Below are 27,850 nucleotides of genomic sequence, written 5' to 3' on the forward strand. Positions count from 1 at the left end.
TTAAAGTTCAACTAACGTAACATTGAATTGGTAAATGGTTAAATGTTAGCGCGTCATTTGCAATTAATTGTGTACGACACGCGTTCGGGTTTCAGTGTAACGTGACGAGTTAAACGGTGCTCACTTGACGTTATGTTATACATCTTGTGATGCCTGTTTCATTTATTACAAATGTATTTGTGTCATTGTAATTTAAACATGAAATAAACAAATCACAATAATAGACACATTTTATATCTGGCCACATACAAATAGATACATTATTAAAACAATTAAAATACATTTGGTATAGATGACAATTGTTGACTTAAATCATTTAAACATTCTCCCTGGGGATTAATAATTGTTCCTATATAATAGTTTAGTGTATTTGCTACATTATTTTGTTATGTTGGCATCAAAAGATATAAATAAAAGAAACTTTCAGACCTATAAGCAGTTTTCATGTGATTTTACACATTCATAGTGTTGTCAAATCAATTGACGCATAATAATCGTGATAATCGTAATATCGCGATTAATTCTCTGATAATAATCGTACCAAGGAACTCTATAATCGTGACATCCCTAATTCAGTGCTATTTATTGTTTGAATAAACAATGTAATAGGACACAACTGTCAGTCACATGTTCCAATACCTTTGGATCCAAAGGAATTGGCCTCACTTTTCCAATCCTTTAGAAGGGCACTGTATATTAATAAGGAGGTTCCAGACATACAGACAAAACTTTGTTAAGGAGAAAAGTAGTGAGTGTCAATCATGGTGGTGAAAGTACAGTGTATCGCAGTGTGTTTGAAAAGGTGCTGGCCTTTCTTTTGGCTGCGCGGCTGTGTTTTTTAAAATCACTCATGCACACCGTGTTCTCCCACACATCCAAAAACTCCGGCAGTGGGGTTACACACACACACACATCTTAGGGAAAAACCAATTTCCATCTCCATGCTCTTTCTTTGTGACTGAAAAAAAAGAAACTTCAATCACAACTTTCTTACTCATTGGTTGGAAAAACAAAAAAAGAACCTTCAGGCAGCAAAGAGTCAAAGCCACAAGCTCTGGGCTCTGGATCTACCTCTCCCCTGTCATTATACAGTATGTTTGCCATGAACAGCAGCACCCACTGTATTTGATTTAACTAAAGCTGAAACTGAACTTTACTCGCGTTGTACCACTGTGTTGTAATATTCTGCTTTCAGATCTCACCAAAAGTCTGCTGCCAAAGCTTCAAATGCATCGAACACGAGCTCATATTTCTCTGGTTTCCACTTAGTCTTGTACAGAAGCTTGTACTGACTTTGTTTTTGATTTTGAATTTTCTCGACTCCGACACAAACATCTTGAATTATTTACATTTTGAGAATATTTACCAGCGCCTTGACATTTTCCCCAGCTCTTACCTGCATTTCCCACTCCATGGACCAGCAGCAGGATGTGCTTGTCCACTTGACCGACCGGACGAGAGCCCTCGAGAGACGTCCTCGAAGCCTGAGGACACAGAAAAGAACCAAGTGACAAGCACGTTATGAATGTGAGCATAGGTGAATGTGTACAGCAGTTCAGTGATGATCAAAGAAAGACTGGGGTGGGAGATTTTATTTGGGTCCCCAAATAATCTCTGCAACCCTTTAGTTAAGATTTATATAAGAGCATATGTTTTAAATGGAGGCTGTCTGACTGGAACTCGTTCCACAAATTTTCCCCATCAACATCTGACAAAATAATTGTAAATATGTAACATTTATAATCTGACAAACGTTGTATATTTACAATTATTTTATGTATAAATAATAATGTATTTTCAAACTGTAAAATAGTATTCAATTCTACTTATATTTCCAAATTCTATTTATAATTCCAAATTCTACTTAAAGTTCCAAATTCTACTTCAAGTTCCAAATTCTACTTATATTTCCAAATTCTACTCATAATTCCAAATTCTACTTATAATTTCCAATTCCACTTAAAGTTCCAAATCGTCACCATGTTAAAAATAATTGCCTGACTAATTTTTTTTAATTTTTATCGGAAACACAAAAAATTTCACAGTCACACACTTCACATAGGCCATTATCTTAAAGGGGTAAAATCACATGATCTGATCAACTGAGGATGTAGGTGATTTTACCATAGGTGGCCGGCGTCATGAGGGGATGATTTAGGCAAAAAAAACAATTTTGACAAAAAATTACTTAGGCGATTACTTTAACAGTGTGACGATTTGGAACTTTAAGTAGAAATCGAAATTATAAGTAGAATTTGTATACTTATAATTCCAAATTCTACTTTAAGTTCCAAAGTCTACTCATAATTCTAAAATCTACTTGGCCCTACAAAACAACAGAAGCTATTGAATAGCCAACAAAACTCGGTATGTTAATTTACTGAAGTATCACCACAGCCACTAAACTAGGAATCGGTTCACGGCGATCAAACAACCCACATTCAAAAACAAAATTTATGGTTTTAAGACCACCCTTTACTGGGATTTGAAGCATGGAGTGGCTTCTTCGAAACTTCAGAAACGGGTCACATTTGTTTTTTACGTACCGTGAGGTCCTCGGAAAACAGCGGCTCTTGACTCCTGAAGAGCCCAAGGGAGCGAGTGGTGTGGAGGTTTCCATCCACGTCAGAGTATTTCCCCGTGAGTGAGGTTTCACAAAGTCTGCAAATAGAATAAATCAACAGTTATAACGTTTGGAAAAATGCCACTTGCCCTCATCTTTCTTATCCACAGGAACTTTTTCTTTGTGTGAGCGTTCCTCTCACAGATTCTCACGCTCAAAAAAACAATGTGTCGTGTTTACTCGTGATTGGCACGGCCATGTGAAAAATGTTTTGAAGTGCAGCGTTTGACAGCTTCATTTGAAGCTCCACTTCCTTTCCACCACATTTTCTGCCTAAAAAAACACATCTGTGGGTGGTTTTTCAGTTCCAGCACACTGAATCTCCATAAAGCTCAGTTACAGGTGAGCGGTGTTGTAACAGAACGCTAAAGCGAAAGGAGACTAAGATTAAATGTTTTGCTGAGTGAATTTGAGAGCGACAGCGGCAAAAAAAAAAAAAAAGCACCTTGGATTATGATGTGGACAAAAACAAAGGAAAGTCATGGAACCTGAGGTAGAAGACGGATTTGGTTGTACGCTCCTGGTACACAAACATGTTCTTCCTGTTGCCCACGCTGAAGGAGTTGAGCACAGAGCGCAGGGCCTGGATTGCTGTGACGAGGAGACATGAGTGGTTGTTAAGTAAGTTTGGATCATCAACATCTGAAGTACATTTTCGATATAAAAACAGAAACTAACGGAGCTTTTCCATAATACAGTTCGAGCACTGCTCGGCTCAACATGACTCTACCTTTTCATCCGCGATAGAACCTGGTACTTCTTTTTATGTACCTGTTCTGACGACATTCACAGCGAGCTGAGCCGATACTAAAATGTGACATCATCAGACTGAAGGTCTCTGATTGGTTGTCACTGAAGAGTCATGAGCGTGACGTCCGACACAAGAATCAAAGCCAACGAACCAACGAGCCAAAGCGCGTGCGTCTTAACTCACAAACAAAAACAGCCGCTCACCTCTGGACACGCCCATGTTGGGCCCCATCTTGAGACGTGGATGAATGTGGATGATTGTGCTCCACACCACGTCACAGGCAAAGTGTCCCGGGATGAACTGCATGGTGGCCGCCAGGTAATCTCTGGCCGGGTAGCTCTCCTCTGTGCTGTAATCTGTGCAGTCAAGGAGAAAAATAATGTTATAAAACAAAAACAGAGAGACAGTGGAATTGTGAGGGGACTGTTAACAGACACAGCTGCAAGGTTAAAGGGTCTGTTCACCCAAATACTAAAACATTTATTTCACCACAGCCTGGTACACACAGAAATCTCTCAACCTGGATGGATGAAACCATAACACCTCCTCCTCTTGCTCCTCCTCCTCTGTGACTCACCGTCAGAGGTGTTGAGCCTCTGCCTGTACAGAGACTCGTTCTTCCAGATGTCCTCCTCACTCTCGGCCACCAGCAGGGAGTTACACACATGACTGTCGTGAAGGTCCTGCAGCAGCATGCGCTACACACACACACACACATTCAGGATATAAATTTATATAACAGAGCAACAAGAAACTAACAAAATAGATGACAGGACTTTAAGACTGGGTCAGGACACACAAGAGAACAAATTTGCTGAATTCTCCAAACTTTTAAGTTCAGATTGAAATAAACAACAGGCAGAAAATGAAGTTTCTATTTGTTTTTCCAAACACTGATATTTATGGCTGCAACAAATATTATTATAGTATTTTCTCTATTGTTTGGGCCACAAAATGATGTCTTATTTTGTCCACAAACCATTTTTATTTGTTAAATGGAGCAAAGAAACCAGAGAATATTGATATTTAAGAAGCTGAAAACTCAATAAATATGACCTACTGATATAGTAATTCTGGTCACAATAGTTTCTATTTTTCTTTACTTTACTCTCATTTCTCTGTGATACTGGTACAGAATTCAAGGTTCCTATTTGAACCGTATCCATTCAGCCCTGTACAGTATGATTTTCTTAAATGATTAATTACACACTAAAGGACAAAGAAAAACCACAAAGTGATTGGTTGTACAGCAGGTTGCCGAGAGCTGCATCGCTCACCTGGTTGACGATTCGGCATATTTCACCAATCTTCCTGACCACCATTTGATGCAGCTGCAAGTACTCGGGCAGATCCCGCTCTTCCTCCTCCTTCTTCTCCAGCTCCTCAGCGCTGACCTCTTTCCCTTCTGTGAAGCATCTGAAAAGATTGGACACAGTCGCTGAAATCGACGGGCTCCAATCACAGCCATTTTGATCCGTCAAAAATAAACTACACAACTACGACGGACATTTAAAAGCAACACTGATGAAAACATGGCCTCCTTGATGGAGGTAAAAATGTATTCAACCCAACAGGGTTTTAACCACTTGACTCCTTAGCCTTTTCCTATTTTATTCCACCATGTGTTGTAGTTTACTGTTTTATTTGCATCTTTTGTTTAATTTTTTTCAAAGTTAAAACAGGTTCTTTTTCACCCTATGTCAGCTGGGAGTGGCACCAGCACCCATGTGGAGAATAAAGCAGGAGAAGATGGATGATGAATCGAACACTTTGAGGGTTAAAGTGTGGGTTAAAGTGAAAATAAAAGCCTCAAAACAAGTATATGAATGAATGAATGAGTGAAGTCCGGTTGCTCACAGCAAACTTAACAGGACAATGATCTGGACGACTGAGAACGTTCACAGTCGGACTCTGAAACAAATATCAAGCAGAGCAAAAAAACGTGTTTGTGTCACCTGGAGTGGGAGTAGACTTTCACTCTGTCCTGGTGGATATTCACGATGAGCCAGAAGTCTGGCATCAGTGGAGACCGACACTCATGTTCGTCCAGAGTTGGACTCTCACACTCTGAGTCGCTGCTGCCGCCGTCATAACCTGCAAACACACACACAGGAGAACATTATGAAATGATGATTTACAATATTATGGTTTGAACAGAACATTAGTTCAATCATACACAATCACAAAAAAATACAACGTAAAACATGTTCGATTTTTGATCAGAACCAAGCCCACTTTGGAACCTCACAGTATCGTCATACTTTTACATAGAGATGTGGTTAGAACTTTAAACGGGTCACAGGACTTGGGACTTTTCTCACTGAAGTCAAAGTTTTGATACATATTACAGTTTTTAAACAATCGCAGTTTGTGTTTTGTACTTTTTTTGTTGTTGTTTTCAGATTTTATAATGAGTGTGTGTGGGGTGCGTGGGCGGCTCCTAGTGGCGCCCACTACCACTGAGAAGCAGACAAATAATCATAAAAATCTCTAAACAAACTCTTCTCCTGCCCACAAATTCCAACCTACACGGACAACGTTTACATCAAAAAGTTGCTATGGTTGTTGTCTAACCCCGTGTGTGATTTTCATTTTCATATGACTTGCAGTTTTTCTTAAAATCACCTAAAAGCGCAGCAAGTTCTGGTCAGAGCTCCCATTAATGTTGAAACTCTGCCTTGGAGTTTTTTAAAAATCAAGACGGGGGTGATTTTAAAACTAATTTTTCTGTCAATTCACACCCGTTTATTTACAAATTTAAATATGGGAGATGCTGAAAGCCTCGTGACGCTCACAAACCAAACATGTAATCGCTATCATCAACCGTTCTTGAAATAAGACAACTTTAAAACATGTTGTTTTCTCTGTTTCACACAGGTGGGGGGACAGGGAGCAGGGGAATTAGGGAGGGGGCTTGGGAGTCTTTCTCTCTGAATATTCGCCTGGTTTCTTTGCTCCTTATAAACAATAAAAAATCATTCAAACTGAATATTTGATATATATATTAATATATATTATTTGAATTGATAAAAACATGATAAACTCTGCTAATAGAGGTCAAATGATATTTGTTTTATTTTCTTCTGGCTGTTGTTGATTTTTAAGTAAGTAAAGTAATGTACTATTATTTCTGACCAAAGTAGAAAATAAAAGCATTACAGACACAGCATTATATATAACATAAAGTGTTGACTAAAGACACCATGAGTGCTGTTTAATAACTTTTTTGTAAGTTTGTAAGTTTTCATTAAACAGTTACATATATTTGATCAGAAATAAAGAAAATCAGTTAAATATTTTGTGTAGGCTGATCGTCGTCGTACTTTGTGAAGTTTGTGAGGACTGTCTTACCCTGCATGTCTGAGTCCAGGCTGCCCTGACTGGAGACCACGCTCTGGACTCGACTTGGTCGCAGTTTGCCACAGCCTGAGGGAAAGAGAAGTTTAACAACTTCAGTGTGAGCTGGGGAGAGGGAGATAGGGAGATAGGGAGAGAGGGAGAGAGGGAGAGAGAGAGAGAGAGAGAGAGAAAGAGCAGAGCGCAACACGTTCTCCTTTTGTTTAAAATAAAAAGTACAGAGAAATCCAAAGCCGGGTGGTAAGGTGTCGCTCTTGTAAACTGAAGACCGACGGTTCGACCGTGGACAAGTGGAAAGGAATTGGGCTTGTAACCGGAACAGGTCACAATCACTAATTGGTGTGTGTGTGTGTGTGTGTGTGTGTGTGTGTGTGTGTGTGTGTGTGTGTGTGTGTGTGTGTGTGTGTGTGTGTGTGTGTGTGTGTTTAATGGATTATCGGTGCCAAAATTTGATCTTTTTTACATTCTGATCTTGAAATTCATGAGTTCCAGCACCAGACAGGATGAGGTATACATGTTTCAGGTATTAAAACCCAATTATTTTATTGCACAGAATGAGCGATCATAAACAGCTTTATGCACAGTCTTTACATGAGAGTTGAGACAATTACTCGATTATTAATCGATTGCTAAATGAATCGTCAACTATTTTGAGCATCGATTCATCGGTTTGAAAATGTTTTCATGATAAAACAAGATTTTCTGATTGTTTCAGCTTCTTAAATGTGAATATTTTCTTTGTTTCTTTGCTCCACTAAACAAAGAAATCATTAAAAACTGAATGATTTTGGTTTGACAAAAACTGATCGACATTTTTTTATTAATTAATTAGTTTTCTGATATTTCATGGACCAAACGATTACTCGGCAAATCGTTAGTTGCAGCTCTGCTTTATTCAGGATGTTAAATTGTTGCACCAGAAGAAAACAATCTGTGTCGTGAAGTACGAGCTCAGAGAAAACTGTGGATGTTCTGTCCTATTTATCACCGCTTAAAGTACGGTTGTACTTTTTAGATTTTTTTTTCCACTAAAATGTCCTTCATGTGTGCTGATTTATTTGAGTTGGACGATAATGAAAACTCGAGAGTTTCATGAAGAGAAGGAAACTCTGCTGTGGTACATTTGATTTGCCAGAGAACGGCAGTGAATTAGTTTAAAAAATAAAAAAGAGAAAAATCCATAACCTTCGACAATGAAATGAAATGAGATGAAATATCAGACAAAAAGCTGAAGTTGTGCTTTTTTCCCTCTTAAAAAAACCACAGCACTTTTTTTTGTGGGCTGACACAAAAATAAAGAGTCAATCCGTCAATTTACAGCCAACGCTTTACAACTGTAGTTTTAAGAAGTGCGGGAGAATATTTCTCATTTATTTAATGGGGGACAGTTTAACATAAGTTCTCAGATGTAAAGTGCTGCACAAAGAGATAATACCAGTAACTCCACTCCCTCGTTAAAATACATGATAAAAGCTGCAAATTTATGACAGGATCACACAATTAAATACAGATATCTAAATATCTCGGTCTAAAATCTGTCATAATATATATTGTACAGCAATTTAAAAATGAATTATAATACTGAACAATTAAAAACATTAATTTAATTATTTAGATTATATGACCTTTCTCGGCCCAGCTGTAGTACCGTCGCGGCCCACCAAGGGGCTGCGGCCTACACCTTGGGAATCGCTGGTATAGTATAATTATATTATATTATGTTATGTTATGTGTGTGTATGACTAAGAGGAATAAGTAATGGAACTATAATTCCAATTTATGAGGAAATTATACTTTTGATGAAGGATGAATTTATAGCTTTAAAAGTGGTCAGCAACTGGTGGCCCGGGGGCTAAAACTGGCCCGCCAGCATCAGTATCTGGGCCCGGCATTCTATTTGAATATGACATTATTCAAATAGATTCTGTTGCTAGGATTGACAGTTGACTTAAAACTAAATCTTTGGTTTGAAAAATACAACAAAACACTGCTGTTGTCTTGGTAACAGCACCAAAGATTCAGTGACCTAACCCCACTTCTGTACGTACAGTATGTGGGTTTTTTGTGGTAACAAAGACGCAGAGGTCGGACTCACTGTGAGACGCTGACTGTGTGGACTCAGCCAGGCTGATACAGGACGGCGTCTTGGGCGGCGAGCTCTGCTCAGTCTGGAGGGGAGGGGCACTGCTGTAATGATGACCTCGATCACCCGTCGTGCTCACTGGACTCTGACTATTAACAGTGTCGTCCACTCTGATTGGCTCAGTGGCGTCTGCGGTTGTGTCACACGGAGCAGCACCAGCACCAGCACCAGCACCAGCAAAACTGATGGACTTCTTATCTTCACTCTGCAGTTGAATAAAATGAACAACAGCAACTTTACACACTGGTGATGGGTTGGATTTTTACATGACAAATTCCTTAACTTTGATTAGTGAAGCTGTTCAAACTTTTATCTCCCACTGGCTTAAAAATCAGTCAGGTTATTCTGCAGTTCCCTCTGAGCACTTAGAGGTCGACTGATATGATCCAGTAAATAAAGCAGAGCTGCAGCTAACGATTATTTTCACGATTAATCGAGTCATCGCTTGGTCCGTAAAATGTCAGAAAACGTTAAAAATGTTGATTTTTTTTCTTTCTTTTCTTTGTCACATGGAGCAAAGGAATGAAGAAAATATTCATATTTAAGAAGCTAAAACAATCAGAAATCTTGTTTTATTCATGAAAAAAAGCCTCAAACCGATGAATCGATGATCAAAATAGTTGGCGATTCATTTAGTAATCGATTAATATCAAGTAAACTGTTACTACTCATCCTCTTACTACACTTACAAGGAATGTAACTTAAAAGTCAGACATAGGCTTATGGTGGTATTTTTGTCACATAATTGCAGTTAAATGGCAGTTAAATCCTTGCTTTTTTTTTGGTTAATTGTGCAGCTCTGTGAAAAAAGAATTGTGTTATTATTGTGACTCTGCACATGTGAAAGCACACACACATATATCTGACCTCGCTGTCTGCCTCCGCTGCCCGAGCCTCTGCTTCACTCTCCAGCAGCATGTCTTCCACCTGACCTCCGGTGCTGCAGGGGGCGACGTTTGGCGTCACGTCGGCGGCTCCCACCGTGGGCGCGGTGCTCTCCGAGAGCCTCTTGGTGGCGTGGATCCTCTGCGGGTGCAGTCTGCTCAGAGACATGTAGTAGAAGTTGTCCTGCTGTCCATTCAGGACGTAGCCACAGAAGGACATTCTGCGGAACTCCTGCAGGATCACACGTTTTACGAGCATGATTATTAGCATTTTGTGCCAAGAAGAGAGAACGTCGTAGTTAAATCCAGTGTTAAATATTCTGTCAGTCTTTAATGACCTTTTTCCACTGGTCAAAAAACCCCACAAACACCTGCTAGCATGTAGCTTTTGTCAGCTATAGGAACAAATACTATCAGCATTCACTCTCAGATGAAATGACCCAGTGCTTCCCCGAGCGTTTTATAGAGCGTTAAACCACTCTGTAAAGTGAGACTAAACCCTATGATCTGAGGCCAACTCTGCCAAATGCTTGGTTTTGAAAAATGCCAAGAAGTGGGATCGATGAGCTCAAACCTCTACCTCAGGTGTGTCACGATGACAGGAGCCCACGACGAACAATGACTCACTTATGTCACTTTTAACAGTTAAAAGATGAGTTCAATTTTGTCTGAACTGGTTCCAACATGAAAGCTGTGTTTTAGAAAACTAAATAAACCTGTCAATAATTCATGTATTGATCGAGTCTGAGCACAGACCTTCAGGTACACACTTGATAGTGAACACTTCATATTAAACTTCACAATAACTGCTTCTCTGAGATGTTAATTCTTGACTTATTTTGTTGAATACTTTCTCCTAAAAAGAGTGTCTTTAAAGCACTGGATCGATAAGCAGTGTCAAGAAAAAGTAGTAGTGCCATTAAAATTAGAATCAAAGCGATCTGAATTCACAGTAAATGTTTTAAACCAACGATTTAACACAAACCAGGCAGGAACTGCTCACGTTTACAGAAGCAGACATGTAGGTTAAGGTCTTTTATCATAAGGAGACAGCATTAAATAATAAGAAATGTGGCTAATAGGCTGGGGATCACGGCTAACCGGTTTTACTATTGACTGCGGTTTGTAATGCCACGGTAAATAAATCGTGAAGGCATGAGATAAAAAGTCATAATTATGAGATTAGGACTCTTATCTCATAAATCGAAATTATGAAATATTATTAAATTATGAGATTAAAAAATCGAAATTTTGTGAAAACAGTAAAAAACAGTCAACTCTGTGTGTGTGTGTGTGTCCTTGCCTCTCTGAACTTCTCCAAAGACTGCTCAGGCCCGAAGACAAACTGAAGTGGAACGTCTTCGCAGTGACAGTGCGGCCGTCCACTGGAGCGCACAACATGCTCCGCCACTTTCTGCAGAGTGGCCGAGCCGATGACCCGAGAGTGACGCAGAGCAGAGATGATCTCGTCCTCCAGCAGCCAACGGATCTGATTCACACAAACGAACAAACAATCACACACACGGGCAAAAACATCACATCACAAACATCTTCAAGCCTGCCAGCTGCTCCTGAAAGCTGTAATTAAAATCTAGGAATGATCACCTTGGGTCATACCAAACGGCAACCAGTTAAATAAAAAACAAAAAAAAACACCTGTTCACTAACTAAGTAAGTAAATTAATTTTCCTAAAGTACTGGTCTGGTGAGAATTAATAACAACAGGAAACATAAGGAACAGTGTCTTTTCCAACTTGTCATCTGAGCATTAACTCATTCATACATTCATTATATTGTCTACCACTTTAGGGGAACACAGCTGACATAAGGTCAAAGGTCATCGCAGGGCAAACATCTCCACTACAACTCTACTGACAACTAATATCAAATGACGACACTATATAATGAATACTATAATACTGTACTACTGTGGTGTAGTGCAGTGAATATATTGTCATTGGTTAGATAATAAGATAATAAACATGGAGGGAGATGATATAAATGATAACTCCAGAACTTAAACCAAGACACTTGTAGAAGAAAAGAACCACGGACATCGTTTTTAACGTTGTCTTCGACATAGGCTGCCTCGCTGTGTTTAAAGATTACAATCTAAAAACACAGCGACTTGTGTGCCACAAACTAAGCACACGGCGTTACCTTTGATGCCTGTAAAGAAATATGTAGCAGTCCATGTCTTGTTGAAAACGCGCCATTCAGAATTAACTTTTCTTTTTTTAACGTGAGCCGACATTTTTAGGGGGCCAGGGATAACTGGCTAGCGTCACCTGTCACTGTGCAGACAGGCGCAGATACGTGCGTCCATACGTCAGGCTTTTCAAAATAAAAGCAACACAGTTGTATTGCATGCGCAGCATAAATACTTGTTCACCTGTGTTTATGACTGGACAGGGATGCCCAGCTCTGATCTACAGTATATTCATTTTGGAGAAACTACACTGTATTATAGTCACAGCCAGCTTGTGTCATTTAGATGAAAACGAGGTTGTAGCTCATTGACTGCCGTATCCACCGCTTGTGTCACTATCTGTCACATCTTTTCCATGTTATATGGTTGTTTTCAAACTCACCTCGTCCATTGTGGCCAGAATTGCTAACTTGTGAGGGAGTGGGAGTTTGGATAAGGGATCACCAGAGACGCTGAGGAGGAAAAAAACAAACGGACACCTCTGTTGATGCAGAACAGTCAAAGCCATTGAGATTATGATCAAACTTTCAAGTGTTTAACTAACTGACCCGTCCAAACCAGTGCCTCTCAGACTGTCCAACACCGCCATAAGCCCCTCATCGGAGCGATACGAGGACGGCTGTCCAGGTGAGCGATTCAGGGACATACTGCTCTCTGACGTGTACCTGCACGCACACACACACACAGAGGGAGAGAGTGATGATGTAATTATGCTGCAAACATGTGGCTCACACACTCCTCACAGGAACACATTCACAGAGCTGAGCCATATTATCACATTCTCATATGAGATGACGTTTGACTAAGAACCTCCTGACATCATCTGTACTGTGAAAAAAATAAAGCTGCACGCAGCCTTGTGCAGGCCTCCTCAGCCACCATGACTCAGTTTTCATGTGCTGATGTTTTCTGGCTCGGTCTCTTTGTCTCAGGTACGAAGTTTAAAGCAGATCGTACTGTCGTATGGCGAGATTACAGGGCACTTCCTGTTTCGTGGAAAAATGGCGGCTAAATTCAAAATGGCCAACTTCTAGGTGGGTGAACTTCGTGTACATAGACATGTTCATGGTCGGTCTCCCGTGTCACGTGTGAAGTTTCGAGCAGTTTGGTTAATGTATGGCGAAGTTACGGGAGCACTTCCTGTTTCGTGGCGAATGGCTGAAATTTGCCAATATTTTGATGGTTGCCATGGCCACGCCCCTGTATGAATCAGCAACACCTTTAGATAACTTTTCCTCTTTGATGTGTCTAGTAAAAATGTACGTGGGTTTTTTTTATATTGCTACGATTATTGGACGATATTATTATATTATTTGTAGGATGTGCAAAATCACCAAGATGGACGCCAAATTCAAAATTTGCTGACTTCCTGTTGAGTTGAGGCCATGGTCACAATGGACTTTTTTGTTCGTCTTGGGCTGTGACATGTTTACACCAAATCCCGGGAAATGTGGTGCCACTTCGTTTTGGTTTTGTCCTACCAGGTTTCAGGTTGGCTACTAGAGCCATTTTGCGCCACTTTTACATATTACCCGTAAATTCTGATTTCCGTGCCAATTTTCCTCCGATTTCACCAATGTTTAACACCTTAAAAATGTGCTCCTTTCAGAAAGAAAAACAAAAGATTCCAAGAAATCCAATCCATTCCAACCTCTTCTAAAGAGAGCCGAGTGATTAAAGGTGGACTGTACAGAGGTCAACACGCACCTGTTGTGATGGAAATCCGCCATGACTTCAATCTCCAGAGGCAGAGTCAGGACAAAGATATCTAAAGTGACCGAGAGCTCGTTCAAATCCACAGTCTGCAGCTCGTCAGCGTTCTCCAGGCAGGAAATAATCTGACCTGTGATCACAAAACCAGAGTGAATCTTAGCATCTTAGAATTTAGTGCACTAAACTTGCTCAATTTGCATTTAGATAACTTAGATGTCGTTTTACAAGACCATTTTTTCCTAGTATTTAATATTTTGTGTATTAACCCTGTTTGAACTGTAGTGTTACATCTTTTTTTAATATCTTCGTATTAAGTGCAATAATGCCGTACAATTTGGACATGAAAATCTACTAATTTTGCTTTTTACATAGAGTCTTAGGGCCATGGTATTGTATATTTTACTATTTAGTGCAATTACACTGCTTTATTTGCACATAAACTCATATTAAGCTTATTAGATGGAGTTTCTATACTATAGTGCTGAATATTTTTTAGTATCTAATAGTTTAATCATGCTTAACCAACGTCTTTAGCTCAGATATTGTTTTGTTTTAGTATTTAATGTATTTACTCGGTTTAATTTGCACATAACACTCTGGTTATAGAATAGAATAGAATAGAATAGAATAGAAATACTTTATTCATCCCAAAGGGGAAATTGTTTTAACATAGCAGCAATACAATACAAAAAAAATATTAAAAAACTCCGCTACTATAAAAATATAGTAATGTAAACATAAAATGTAAAATGTGCAACAGTGGGAAAAAAATAGTGAAATAATAAAGGAATGGCATATGAGATAAAAATTTCGAATTTTTATCTAATCATTTCTGGGGCTGTAATCAACCAAAGAAATTCTTGGTTGCCTGAAGCCCTGAATTTTCGACTTAAAATCAAGGAACATCGGAGCTCAGCTTCGCGGCTGAGACACATATAGACTGCTGCCGTTCTTGCGGGCTGAAGCAACGATTATTAGACTAAGACATTGAAATATGCCAATTCTAATATGTCCATATACTCAAAATGGACGGAGCAACCTATACTGTTTTTATATGATATACGACTCATAAATTGACCTGTTGACTGGGACTTTACAGCCCTAATAATTTCGACTTACTTTGAGAATATTTTTATTCTTAAGGCTAAGTTTTACTCTTTACTCTCTTTTTTTATTTCTGGTGGAAATGGGCTTCCATACAAAGCTCAATTAAGTGTAATTCACACACAGATTTCATGTCGTGTCTCCTCCAGCAGAGGCGAGGAGGGGAGGAGAGACCGTACTTACCCAGGCAGGTGGGCAGCGTCTGTATGGGCATGGAGCCGTGGCAGCTTTTCATGTTCACAGAACATGTGATGTGGACAAACAGGGGGGGCATGTCCAGCTGTGGCCCCTCCAGGTGCAGCGGCGAGTCTCCCTCCAGGATGCTGAACGAGTCCTGGTCCTGGTTGACCGTGTTGGAGTCGGACAGGGATTGGTCCTCACTCTCTCCATCGCAGCCGACACCCAGATGCTCCTCATACTCCACCACCAGGTCTGTGTCGCTCTCTGTGGCCGAGCAGCTGGGCAAATTTTCTACAACAACGCACACACACAATTAACTGTGTTAAAACACTTCCTGAAAACAGATTCTGTAAGTGAGGAGGTCAATTTAGGAGCCTCGCATCTCCTCATACAAACCTGTAATCATGAATTAAAAAAAGTTTAGGCAGCTATATGCTGCCCCCTGCTGGACAACAGACCTTTTTAGCCATTGAGAAACAAAAGATCGGCTCAGATAAATGTTTTAAAACCGTCACACTGACCATTACCCCTCGCTGAAAGCAAAATATTTGGATTATCAGCTCAGATAAACATTTTTAAATAATCCTCACCATCCTCTGTAGCAGGTTCAGCCTCTGACACCAACTCGTCACTGGGTCTCCTCTCTCTGTCTCCGTCCTCTGAGTCCTCCTGAGGACACAAACGCACAATCCTTCATTTCACATACTATTATTATCATTTTAAGCCAGTGTTAATCCAGGAAATTTCCTTTCCCGTGTATAACATCTGACTTTACTCACCTCTTTCTTGGATGACGGCGGGCAGTAGAAGAAGTAGTGCGGATTCGATGGCACCGTTTTGAAATACTGCGACACGATCTCCATGAACTTATCCTGTTGTAAAAAAAAACGACTCGGTTTAAAGTCGTTTATTTTAATGAAAACAAACAAAGTGACGACAGAGTGAACTGATGTGAACGATACCTGGACGATTCTGTGCAGATCCGGGTACACTTCACACCTGGGCTGAGTCTGAAGCAGCAGCAGAGGGAAGTCGGAGGCCTTTGCCGACTTCACAGGTTCATCCAGAGGCGACGACGACGTGGGAGCAGGCGACTTCCCGTTGGATTCGGCTTCACAAGTGTCCACCGCTTCAGCACAGGATTCCCTGTGGAGATAATTGTGATTGTCACCGTCTGACACATGCAGGAGTTTTAAATACGAGTGTATGAATGGAGCCGATTACAAGCTCAAGTTCCACAGACGTTCAACATTATAATCCTCTATTTTCCCCCACTGTTCACTTAGACTTGCCATTTATTCATTACAATAAGAGTTAAAATGGGTTTTATTGCACATACACACCAATTAATAATAGTGAATTAATTAGTGAACCTCTGGATTTAACCCCATCCCTTTTCTTTTCTTTTTAAACACCCGTGGTGAACACACACGAACCAGATTTCTTTCCTCTTGACCACAGGCAGCTACATAGGGAGTGCTACAAATTAGAGCTGAAACTCGATTTATCTATTATTAATCTATTACTAAATGAATAATCAACTACTTTGATAATCGATTAATCGGTTTGAAGCTTTTTACATGATTAAAACAAGATTTCTGACTGTTTCAACTTTAATTTTTCAGCCATATTTTCTAGTTTCTTTTGCTCCATATAGACAAGAAATCATTAAAAGTGAATCATTTTGGTTTGTAGAAAGAAACAAGACATTTGAGAACACCATTATTTCCAGGTTTGACAAACACTGATCATCATTTTTTTAAGTTTTCTGACATTTTTATGGATTTTATGTCTATTATGAAAATAATCGTTAGTAGCAGCTCTACAACAAATAATCCTAATATACATTTTACTTGTTTTCCTTCTTATTCAGCCATATTTGGCCATTAACGAGTTTGACATACTTTTACATAGAAACTTCAAAACGTTGAGCTCAATCAGCACACAATTGCTTGTATTTTTTCTGACTGGAATATTTCATAATTTCTGAAATATTCAACATTTTCTGCACATTTTTTCACACTAAATGTAGAAACTTCAGTCAAAGCTCAATGAAAACACAGAGTGTAATTCACACACAAAACCTAAAACATGTTTTGTCACATCCTACATATCAACGTTAATAATAACAATAATAATAGTACATTTTAATCATATAAATGGTGCTCAAAGACACTTTGAATACAATAAAAAGGTCATAAAACAAGCACTGACATGTAAATACATAATTAAAATAGCATTAAGTGTCCAATATACACAATAAAAGTGTGTTAAAATGTCCAGGAGCTGTCATAAACAACTCTCTGCTTGTACCTGGACAGTAGAGGCACGGACGCTCCGCGGTCTCCTTGCTCCTCCTCAGATTCCCCAATAATAAACTTAGCAGGCCTCCGTGACGGTTTTGGATTGCCTCCCCATCCCGGAGTGTAGCCGTGCTCCCTGAAGACCCGTATGTGTCCACAGAGCGTGTGCAGGAAGGAGGTTACGTCGATCTCCTGCAGGGACTCTTCACAGTAGTCCACGGCCGTCAGGACGTCCTGCGAGCTGATGCTGTACGACTGCTGCAGGCTGCTGTACACGCCTGAGCAACACAGGGAACACAGATCATGTCATTTCAGTTATTATTTAATAAATTATGATCTTACTGTTTTTGAAAGATCATTTGCATCGATAAACCACAGGAAGTGAGGACAGTTTTGCCCATCCTCACATTCTGTCACACCTTAAAAGTGGTGTTTATGAGTGAAGACCTGGCTTTAGGTTAAGGATTATATTAGAATTAAGTTAAGGTAATTTAGTTGTGATGGTTAATGTTTGTTTTTGTAAGTATGTGTGTATAGAGTGGCACAGAGAGGCATTCTACTGTGGTAACCATGGTTTTGGGTAACCATGGCCACAAAAACGCCCACTTTGGAGCATCAGTGTGGTCCTACTTTTACGCAGAGACGTGGTTGGAACTTTTAAACGAGTCACAAGACTTGGGACTTTACTCGCTGAAGTCAAAGTTTTGATACATGTAATGATTTTTAAACAATCGCAGTTTACGCTTTGTACCTTTTTTTGGACGTTTTCAGATTTTATAATGAGTGTGTGTGGGTGCGTGGGTGGCTCCTACAATGACGCACTCTGCCGAGATGCAGAAAAATAATCACAAAAATCTCCTGCCTACGATTTCCAACTTACACAGACAACGTTTACATAAAAACGTTGCTATGGTTGTTGTCTGACACTCACAAAACAAGCATGTAATCTCTATCATCGACCGTTCTTGAGATATGACAACTTTAAAACATGTTGTTGACCTTTTTTGGCATGGAAAGTCATCATGGAAACCAAATCCTGGTCCTAATGAGGCAGAACCTAAGGAAGTGGTCAAGTTTATGCTCGGTTAAGGTTTGGGTTAGACACTAACTGGTTGAGGTTGAGGGTAATACAGAGGATGTGGCTGAGTTTTACATTATTTTAAATCAAATTTTTAACCCTTAGAGGTGCCGCAGGTGCACCCATGGAAAATTGCCGAGGGAATAATACACTAATACACTAACACTAATACAATAAACTACTTCTATGGACTTCCTGCGGTGTGTGTGTTTATGGTTCACATATTCAGGCCTTAAAACATTTTCGTGTTGTTGAGCAAAGTCATGACTCATTTTAATATCGCATTTTTAGTAGTGATATAAAGTAGCAGTAATTGTTTTTTCTATTCTTTTTGTTCATAAAAATGAGCTTTATTCATAAGTGAACTTTGAACTGTGATGTTATTTCCAAATTTCACAAATTCAATATGATTTTAAACATTTTGAGGACTCTTTGCTCAGGTGTGTTTATATAGTTGGTAAAAAAAAAAAACTAGGTTGTGCTGAAATAAAGAATATAAGACACTCTATATTGCACATTCTTATAGCCTCTGTATATACTGTATGTTTAAACATAGTAATGGAAAAAGCAGCCGAAATGCTCTGTGTTCTAAGGGTTACACACTCAACACAAGCAACTTTTTAAATACTCAAATGTAGCTGGGCGGTTCGCAAAATACTTTCTTGTGGGGCGACAAAGTCACAAGGGTGTATTTTTAAATGCCTCATCAGACATATGGTGATAGGTGGATGTGAAGAGGACGTCACCTCTGACGTAGCTCTGGTGGTAATGCTCCTGCAGCAGGCTGCAGTAGTTGGCCAGCTCCTTCTGTTTGTGAGGCTGAGCCAGGAGGTCGGTCCACGGGGACGGACTGTTGCGGTCCTGAGACAGAGACCTGAGAGACAGAGACGAAAGCAAACAGAGACACGAATGAGAAAGACTCTGGGAGGAGGAGCTGCAGCTGTCCCCGTTTATCCACACACACACTCTATCCTGAATCACTGTGAAAGTTACAATCCACGTTAAAAGGACGGTGGTTCCATGTCTTGAAAGCAAGTTCACAGCTCCAGCCCAGATCACCACGACAGTCAGCAGAGTGAATGAAAGTAAAAGAGCCAACAGGCCTGTTAGGGGGAGAGCTGAACCTCCACAGCAAGCAGCTGAAGCATCGTGTCAGGACAGAGCAGGAACGTCAAAATAAAATAAAAGTTTTTCTTAATGGAACAACGATAATGTCTGACAAAGCTACAAGGACACCCGCGAAGCTGCAGCGAGCACAGCTACGGTTTACCAACTGCAGTGCAATAAAAAACGACAGCAGAGACGCGCGCTGTAGACGACAACTGGGACTAAATGAAATCTTTATCATCTCATTATTCTTCACTGTTTTCACTCTGTGGTCGCGTTCATTTCATTTTAGATTCTTTCTGAGATGAGTTTTACGAGCTGTGGGGAGAGGACGGGGACGATATATAACTTTATCACTCGTTGTACAATAACACCATCTATATATGTTCTTATGGTGTTACATTTTTATTGTATAGTTAAACATATTCATTTAATGTTTTAAGCATTTATATCAGTACATGGTGAGTCAGAGGCCCCTTCATTTCATTCAGATGTGCACTTGAAATTCTATCAATCTATCCATGTATCTATATCATATCCATGTATCTATATCGTATCCATCTATCTATATCGTATCCATCTATCGTATCTATATCTATTGTACCTATATCTATCGTATCTATATCTATCTATCTATCTATCTATCCATATCTATCTATCGTATCCATCTATCTATCAATCTAAACACTTCCATTTTTGGAATTATTATATTTGGGGAAAATGTGTAGCTGCCTTGCTCATCATTACAGTCTTAGTGATTTATTTTTTAGGTGCCACAAGAGGGAGCTGGGAATCTTTCCAGCCTTTCTAGGATCTCAGGATTACTCATTTATGATCTTATTTATTTATGTATTTATTAAGATTCTTGTTTGTCCCGCTTTCAAATAAATGTCCCCTGAAATCATGAATCCTCTCTATAATAATTAAACTTCGTTTTTAAGGTGACATCAGTGTGATTTAGAGCCATTTTAAACGTATTCTTTCCTTTCTTTTTCATATTCTTAGCCTCATAGTAAACAGTAGAAAACGATGACACATCACAAACAGAATCACAGCCATCGCTTCATGTGATCACTTCATGCTGACCATCAGTGCAAGCGGTGACATTTTCCATAGTGAAATAAACAAACTTGCGATATCCACACATTACGATGCTTAAATAAACGCTGTCCCGACGTCATCGACCAACCGCCAAACTCTCGTGTGTAGCAACAACAACTCAGAGAGACTGAGGCGGAAGCACGGGGAAGACGCAGCATTAAAGAAGCGGAGGAGAAACACCTCAGATGTTCTCAGAGTTCACCTCAGCAGAGAGAGAGAGAGAGAGAGGTGAGGGGGGGGACTGAATCAAACATGGCTACCTGAACTTCATCGGCTGAGAGAACTCCCATGAATCAGCATCTTGAGCTCTATTCTCACCCAAAGACAACCAGAGACACACAAATGTTAAACCACAGGTCACCTGTGACATCATGTACATAAATGTATCCTCAATTTAATCTGTGTTTACTGCAACTTTCCCCTTCTGCTGGCATAATCATCAGGAGCATGTTGGGGTTCAGTGTGTTGAGAGGAGCCAGGGATCAAACTCCCCAAAGTCTCTGGTTGGAAGATGATCCGTTCTAACCAAAGCTGCCAAATAGGCGACCTAGAGAAACGCTCAGTACCTGAAGATGTCCCTGGGCTGGCGGCTGGAGTTGGGGTGAACCAGTTGCTCCTTGAGGTGGTCCAGGGAGCAGCTGTACACGTAGACTGGACACTTCAGTTGGCTCCCGTCGCTGGCGCTCTGCTGAGAAACCTGCCGGCCAAAACTGAAATCTGCCTTCTGTGGTTCGGAGAACTGCACCTCTCTTTCTCCCACGTCTGGGAAAAAAAAAAAAATCAGAGAAAGAGATTTGGCATTTCAGTATCCATTAAATAGTAGATTTGATAGTAGACAGTGTGGGTCTGTGTTAAGGTGTCACAAATAGTTTTCAGTCCTGTTTGACTCTCATAGAGCTGTTACTGACCACGTTCATCCCCAGTCACAGTTTTTCACTGTTTTTTAAAGGGTTCTTTGAGGTTCTGACACAAAGTCAGTGCCGTCTGAACTGAGCACCAGATTTCTTCCACTTCGCTACACGCTCACCTTATAAAATCAACATGTTTTGACCATCACCATTAACCAGTACTTTTCTACTTGTAAATTGAAGTTTGTTTTGCTTTGTAAACCAAACACTGTCTACACCAAAGTCCATAGAGAAAATCAGCAATTTAACAGCACGGCAAACGGGAGTTGTTGATCCACTGTTGCCTCCATCAATAATTAAAATGTGTTATTTTGTGACTTAGGTGTTTGAAATCTTCTGTTCACATTTTCCTAAGTAATACAAACTTACTAAATAAGGCAGAAGTAGACCAGCAGCTCCTGTTTCCCCCACAAGCTAAAAATGCTAATTTTCTCAATGGACTTTGGTGCAGGAGAGGAATCGATTTACAAACTTCAGTTTCCAATCAGGGAAACAGAAATATAAAGAATAAAACACATTTTTAAGCTTTCATAAACCTTGCATGCTCATCTTCTGCTGGTTCTCGGCACAGATCGGTCGGCACCGACCCATAAACCGTGAATAAGAGCATCAGACTGACCTGATAGAGGTGTCGCCGTTTCTGTCTCTGACGTCCAGATGTTTTGGTCCAGCAGCAGAGAGTCAGGAGGCCACGTCTGGCTCTCAGACTGCGGCGACAGCACCGGAGACCTTGTTGCAGAAAATCCACTGCTGGAGTTCCTCTGCAGTTTACCGGCCAAACTGAGGCCGGACTCTGATCTCTCAGGTCCACTGGGGGAACCAGATAAAGTGTCAGCCTGCGACTTGTTGCTGGGAGTCAGAGTGTCGTCGTCCTGCATGCTGATGTTACTCTGCGGCTCCATCTCCAGTCCTGTGGCCGCCAACATCAGCACATCTGAGGATTTAATGACAAATACTGATGAAGGAAAGTATAGCTGTTTTTACTGTATATTCATTTTAAAATGAACATTTGGTAATGACAAACCAGCAAAAGCTTGTATTTTGTATTTTTTTTAAATGGATGCTATTTTGATAATTGATTAATCACTTTGAGTGTTTTTTTCAATAATTAAAACAGGTTTCTCTGATTTTTCAGCTTTTAAATGTGAATATTTGTGAATGATTGTGTCTTTGCTCCATATCACAAAGAAATAATTCATTTTGAAAACATTATTTCCAGGTTTGGGAAACATTGATCAACATTTTTCAACATTTTTCGGACCAAAAAAGTATGTGATATAATCCATGATGTGAATAATCGTTCCTTCTACAAAAACAAAGAACAACAACATCATTTCTGGTCTGTAAAGGCCACCGTAGCTCACTGGCACACACAGGACAGACAGTTTGTAGTAATCTACAGTCTCACCTTGAGATGCAACAACGTCTTACACAGCGGCCTTTTTATAACTTAAAGAAAACAAACAAACCAAAAGTTGTCATGCACCTGTGAAAGAGACGGGGAGGACAGTGATGAGGATCTGCTGAGGGCTGATGTACTTGGCGTAACACCTCCACTGTGGCACTGAGCAGCTGCCGTCTGCCAGCATGGGCTCTTCATCCACCAGGTCTGCATTACTGAAACTCTGCAGAGAGGAAAACAAGAAAGCTCATTAACAGAGAGGCGCGTCGCTGTGCAACGTCTGTCACGGATCTAACTGGAGCATTATTTTAACTTCATTTGAAACTGTGTCTGCCAGTAGCTAAAAGACCATGATACCTCCCCCCTTTCCTGCTGGCTTTTAATTTGAAATATCAGTGGGTGAATGCAGTAATATTTACAAGAGCTTAACAACAGTGTGACATCACTATGGAAAAAAAAAGAGGTAAAACTTAGCCTTGATAATAACAATATCTTCAAGGTAAGTCATAATTATGAGAAATTATTTTAGTATGTTGCTTAAAAGACTTAACAATTATGTCTAACATCCGATGTTACTAAAGTCAGCTGCTATAGTTACTTCATTAGTTACTTCATTCTCATAATTTGGACTTTTTATCTCATAATTATGACTTTTTATCTTATAATTTCAACTTTTTGTCTCATAATTGACTTTTTATCTCATAACTGACTTACTTTGAGGATATTTTTATTATAAAGGCTAAGTTTTATCTCTTTTTGTTTTGTTTTTTGGCAGAAATGGGCTCCCATACATTACTCTGTTTACAGACAGTAAAGGGGAACTAATGTGAACTAATGCAGAATAATCATTACACTGTTTTTAAAAAGGCAGTTATGGTTAGTAATTTAACACACTCAAGACACACAGTGTAGAGCATTTTTAAGAAAATATATATAACAGAGCTTGGTAAAAATCACAAGGCTAATGTATTTCTATGTCAAAAGTAAGGCTCTTTTTACAGGAGATAAGAAAAGGACACATTAGGAGAAATAAAGAACGACAGAAACTGGGAAGTGTGGGAGTTTTCTCCAGTAGAAAATAGTAGATAAGCAAAATCATAGATGCAAGCTGGAGAAGGAGGAGGAGTAAGAATAAGAAAGCAGGAAGAAGAAGAAGAAGACTGAACCTGTAAAGTGCTGGTAGATCCCATCACCTCTTTGCTGCTGCCCGTGGTGTGGAACGACGTCACAGTGTCCTGTCTGTCCGCAGGCTTCAAACTCTCCTCTGAACACAAACGTTACACAACACAATAAATTCAACACCATTCACTAATATTAGCTTGATATGAGACTTGTGTGCAGACACGCGCACTCACCTTTAATGACAGGTAACGAGAACGGAACGACATGGCCGTCGCGCTCTCGCTCCAGGATGTGGTGCATGAAGGCGACGTGGTCGCCGTCGGCCAACGGGATCTCTCTGTCGCTGAGCTCGTGCTCCAGGCTGCTGTGGAAGAGGCTGAGCAGGAGCTCGTTGGGCAGACAGGGGGCGCTGTGAATCTGCTCCACACTCTCCACTGCTGAGGAGTTTTAACACAACATGACAACAAGGAAGCGTAAGTTTGCATATTCACTGCTGAAGTAAACTGAGCAGCATGAGAGCAGTACCTGTGCTGAAGGTGAGGAAGAGGAGTTCAACCTGCTGACATTTGGGCAGCAGCTGAACGAGGTCAAACTGAAAAGGAATCATGTGAACGTTGTCTTCGGAGGCGAGAGCTTCTCCTGCAAACGCAGAAACAAAACACACACACACAGGTCTACATGTGAGTGAAACCCAACACTGACTGGACTTATTTAATCTGAGTTCAAAAAAAAAATTCTAATATTTCATGGCTATTGAATCAAAACAACAGTAAAAACACACTAAAGCATACTGTAGAAGCCATTAAGAACTCCTTTAGGGCCATTTTTGGACTGTTTTATACGTTGAGTCCTTGTTATAACATAATTTCATAATTTTATTTATATAATATTTATGACTTTTTATCTCATAATTATGACTTTTTATCTCATAATTGTAACTTTTTATCTCATAATTATGACTTTTTTTTCATAATTTTGACTCTTTATCTCATAATTATGACTTTTTATCTCGTAATTTTGTCTTGAACGCCGCTTATCTCCATGTTTGTTGAACACTAGCAGACCAGTATGTGTGTATGAGTTCAGGATTTAAAACATAATTTTTCAACCCTGTACAGTTTCAGCGTGATGAAGCAGCAGTGTTGTCGTCGTGCATCACCTCTCACATCCTTGAGTACAGGTGGTAAAGAGCAAACCTGGTCCTTATTCTGACACAACTGGCTTAGATACTCAAAGGTCATCATGGTGGACATGCAGGTCAGATCCCTGGGGAAGATCTACGGCGACAACGCAAACATTTTCAAACTCACACGAGAGGACATGTTATGACACGACCAGTTAGAAAAAGACGAATACTCACTGCTCGAGGGATCTCCTGGTAACTGAGGCCCTGGAAGTGTCGATGCTGGTCCATGCAGTTGGCCACTGTGCCAGTCTGTGGCTCCACCCAGCACTCGGTCACCAGGTTGAGCTCTGTATCCACGTCTACAGCCTCCACCTCTGTGTCGTTGTCGTCATCGGTGGAGAAGCTTGGGCAAAGTTAACGAATGCAACATCACAGCTCAACCACAGCTGCTCACAAGGAGGTGGGGATTTCTACTTCTACTGTTTTTGTGTATTTCTGGTTGTTTTAATGGTCACACACAGGTGTCCTTGGTCTTGTTGTGGATACTTGAGACTAAAGGCCAGACAGACGTTCTTTGCCTTGATGGATAGATAAAACAAGTGATGTAGCCTTGATTAAAGGCTGCAGTGATGATCGATTAATCAGTCATTGAATTGTCAACAACTCTGATAATCGATTCAGTTGCTTTGAGGGGTTTTCTGATTTTTTTTTAGGATCTTAAATGTGACTATTTCCTTGTTTATTTGCTTCAAGAAATCATTAAAACTGAATCATTTTGGATTGATTTCATCTTTTTCCTCATGTCTCTGAATGTTCATCCTCATCTTAGATTTGTTCCAAGTCCAGTTCCATGGAGCCTCTAAGCATTTCTCCTCTCACCTCAATCAGCTGTGGAAGACGTATTTTTCTGTCCACTCATGCCAAGTGTTTGTCTCTAAAAATGATTTCATTGGTAATGAACACCAAAATGCAATTTTCTCTCCAGATTATGGGGGTCATAATTCTTACCTGTCTTTTGTCGAGGTAGAGTGCGGCGGGAACACGATGTACTGAATGATACAGGAGTGAATCTCTCGGTCCGTGTCCCCCGACATTCCCTGAAAGATGGAAATGACATCCAGCGCAGATCAAAAATAAAACCCAACTAAAAAAAAGGTATCAAATGGAAAAACATTCATTTCCTGTTGTTCCTTTGTACCTTCATCGGCAGCTCGATCACCATGTTTACGATGCCCTCTGCGCTGGCGGCGAAGTGGAAGCCTTCTGAGAGACGGATGCTGCACAGACGTGAGAAGAACTGATTAGACAGAGTCAGAGTCCATGCAGCTGCTTATCTCACAGTTAAAGCAACCAAGTAGTAAATAATCACAACAAATATGTGTCCCAAAACATTGGGATGAAACAAGTTGTGACTTGTTTCAAGTTACTGTAATAACTGCCCGGTTCATAAATAACATGCAGCGATAGAGATGATTGAAAAATCGCAAATATTGTTTCTTTGCTCCATAAAACAAAGAAATCATTAATAGTGAATCATTTTTGGTTTGTGGACAAAAACAAGACGAGAAAATAATGGACAGATTAATCGATTATGAAAATAATCGTTAGTTGCAGTTCTATTGACATCTATATTGATAGTTGATTCATCTGTTTCAGTGGTTCCTTTGCCAACTATTAACAAATAACAAATAATTAAAACATTTCAAAACATCGTCATCATCATTTTGAGGTTTGGGGAAACACAGATTAAACTTTGTTGAACACTTTCTATAATTTCAATTTCATGGACCAAACAACCAATAGATTCATCCAAAATATGATTAATTAACAATTATTTGTTGGTTGAAGCCATATTGTTAATATACATATCATTTTATAAAACTGATTATAAAAATGTAACACCTCCACGAAACACAGAGGGCATGAACTCACTCGGAGAGCATGGAGAGGATGTGAGCTACGGCCTGCATGGCCACGGCCGGTCCCTGGCTGCTCTGCACGGCCCACACCCAGCGCTGATGCAGGAAGTAGCGGGACAGCGAGGCCAGCGTGGAGGAGGCCGTCCGATTGGCGGCCATGCTGAGAGGCACGGCAGTGCTGGAGGGCTGAATGAAGTTCTCCATGTTTAAAATGAAGGGGGTCCTGAAGTCCAGCGGCAGCTTCTCGTACCTGCCGAGCACCCACAGTTTCAGAATACGGACATCCATCCACCACTTTATTAGGTACACCTGCTCCACCGCTTGTTAAAGCAACTATCTAAATCAGAGGCACGTTCACTGACCTGATGAGCAGCTTCTCCAGGGGCTTGTTGAAGACGACCACACAGGGTCTGTCTGACAGCGCAGGTTTGGGAGCAGGGATGGAGGGAGATTTGTTTGGAGATGGGTTCCCGACGACTTTCCTCTTCGTCTTGGGAGTGGCCTCTTTGTTCTGGACACGGTGGGGGAAGCGAAGTTTGAGGATCTGCTCCCGCAGCTCTTCAACGATCTGATGATGGGGGGTGTAAATGAGACATGAATGGAAATATGGCACAATGTATTCAAGGTCCAATGCGTTGATTGGCAAAAGTAAAAATCATTTGGTTTTCAAAGCTAGAAAAGACAAAGCTAGTTAAGGCAGGAAAAGCTCTGCATAAAGGGTGTGAAAGGAAGAAGTGTTGTGTAAGGCACTTTAAAGTGTTATATATATATATATATATATATATATATATATATATATATATATATAAATACAAACATT

At 40.1% G+C, this 27,850-nt stretch overlaps 1 protein-coding gene across 9 annotated transcripts in view; it reads right to left on the bottom strand.

Annotated features, from left to right (window-relative positions):
• The window catches only part of szt2 (SZT2 subunit of KICSTOR complex), a 99,703-nt gene that overhangs the window by 62,209 nt on the left and 9,644 nt on the right, over window positions 1-27,850 (bottom strand). For 6 of the 9 annotated variants that reach the window (XM_044044438.1, XM_044044435.1, XM_044044441.1 and 3 more), the window contains exons 15-47: window positions 27,393-27,598; window positions 27,044-27,280; window positions 26,310-26,388; window positions 26,120-26,208; window positions 25,346-25,514; window positions 25,145-25,262; window positions 24,511-24,624; window positions 24,219-24,422; window positions 24,030-24,127; window positions 22,948-23,086; window positions 22,081-22,395; window positions 21,120-21,315; window positions 20,814-20,861; window positions 19,092-19,219; window positions 17,278-17,545; window positions 15,927-16,110; window positions 15,744-15,836; window positions 15,555-15,633; window positions 14,968-15,255; window positions 13,675-13,810; window positions 12,516-12,632; window positions 12,350-12,419; window positions 11,062-11,247; window positions 9,742-9,990; window positions 8,827-9,079; window positions 6,726-6,800; window positions 5,330-5,468; window positions 4,652-4,790; window positions 3,952-4,072; window positions 3,578-3,730; window positions 3,112-3,214; window positions 2,547-2,661; window positions 1,397-1,484 (exon numbers count right to left, since the gene is read on the bottom strand). In XM_044044438.1, the coding sequence (XP_043900373.1) occupies window positions 1,397-1,484; window positions 2,547-2,661; window positions 3,112-3,214; window positions 3,578-3,730; window positions 3,952-4,072; window positions 4,652-4,790; window positions 5,330-5,468; window positions 6,726-6,800; window positions 8,827-9,079; window positions 9,742-9,990; window positions 11,062-11,247; window positions 12,350-12,419; window positions 12,516-12,632; window positions 13,675-13,810; window positions 14,968-15,255; window positions 15,555-15,633; window positions 15,744-15,836; window positions 15,927-16,110; window positions 17,278-17,545; window positions 19,092-19,219; window positions 20,814-20,861; window positions 21,120-21,315; window positions 22,081-22,395; window positions 22,948-23,086; window positions 24,030-24,127; window positions 24,219-24,422; window positions 24,511-24,624; window positions 25,145-25,262; window positions 25,346-25,514; window positions 26,120-26,208; window positions 26,310-26,388; window positions 27,044-27,280; window positions 27,393-27,598 (4,996 nt within the window). The remainder of the gene's footprint in view (window positions 1-1,396; window positions 1,485-2,546; window positions 2,662-3,111; window positions 3,215-3,577; window positions 3,731-3,951; window positions 4,073-4,651; window positions 4,791-5,329; window positions 5,469-6,725; window positions 6,801-8,826; window positions 9,080-9,741; window positions 9,991-11,061; window positions 11,248-12,349; window positions 12,420-12,515; window positions 12,633-13,674; window positions 13,811-14,967; window positions 15,256-15,554; window positions 15,634-15,743; window positions 15,837-15,926; window positions 16,111-17,277; window positions 17,546-19,091; window positions 19,220-20,813; window positions 20,862-21,119; window positions 21,316-22,080; window positions 22,396-22,947; window positions 23,087-24,029; window positions 24,128-24,218; window positions 24,423-24,510; window positions 24,625-25,144; window positions 25,263-25,345; window positions 25,515-26,119; window positions 26,209-26,309; window positions 26,389-27,043; window positions 27,281-27,392; window positions 27,599-27,850) is intronic. The other 3 variants (XM_044044443.1, XM_044044440.1, XM_044044439.1) reach the window with 2 other exon arrangements.

This window comes from Solea senegalensis, linkage group LG14 (assembly GCF_019176455.1).
Source record: "Solea senegalensis isolate Sse05_10M linkage group LG14, IFAPA_SoseM_1, whole genome shotgun sequence".
Classification (NCBI taxonomy): Eukaryota; Metazoa; Chordata; class Actinopteri; order Pleuronectiformes; family Soleidae; genus Solea; species Solea senegalensis.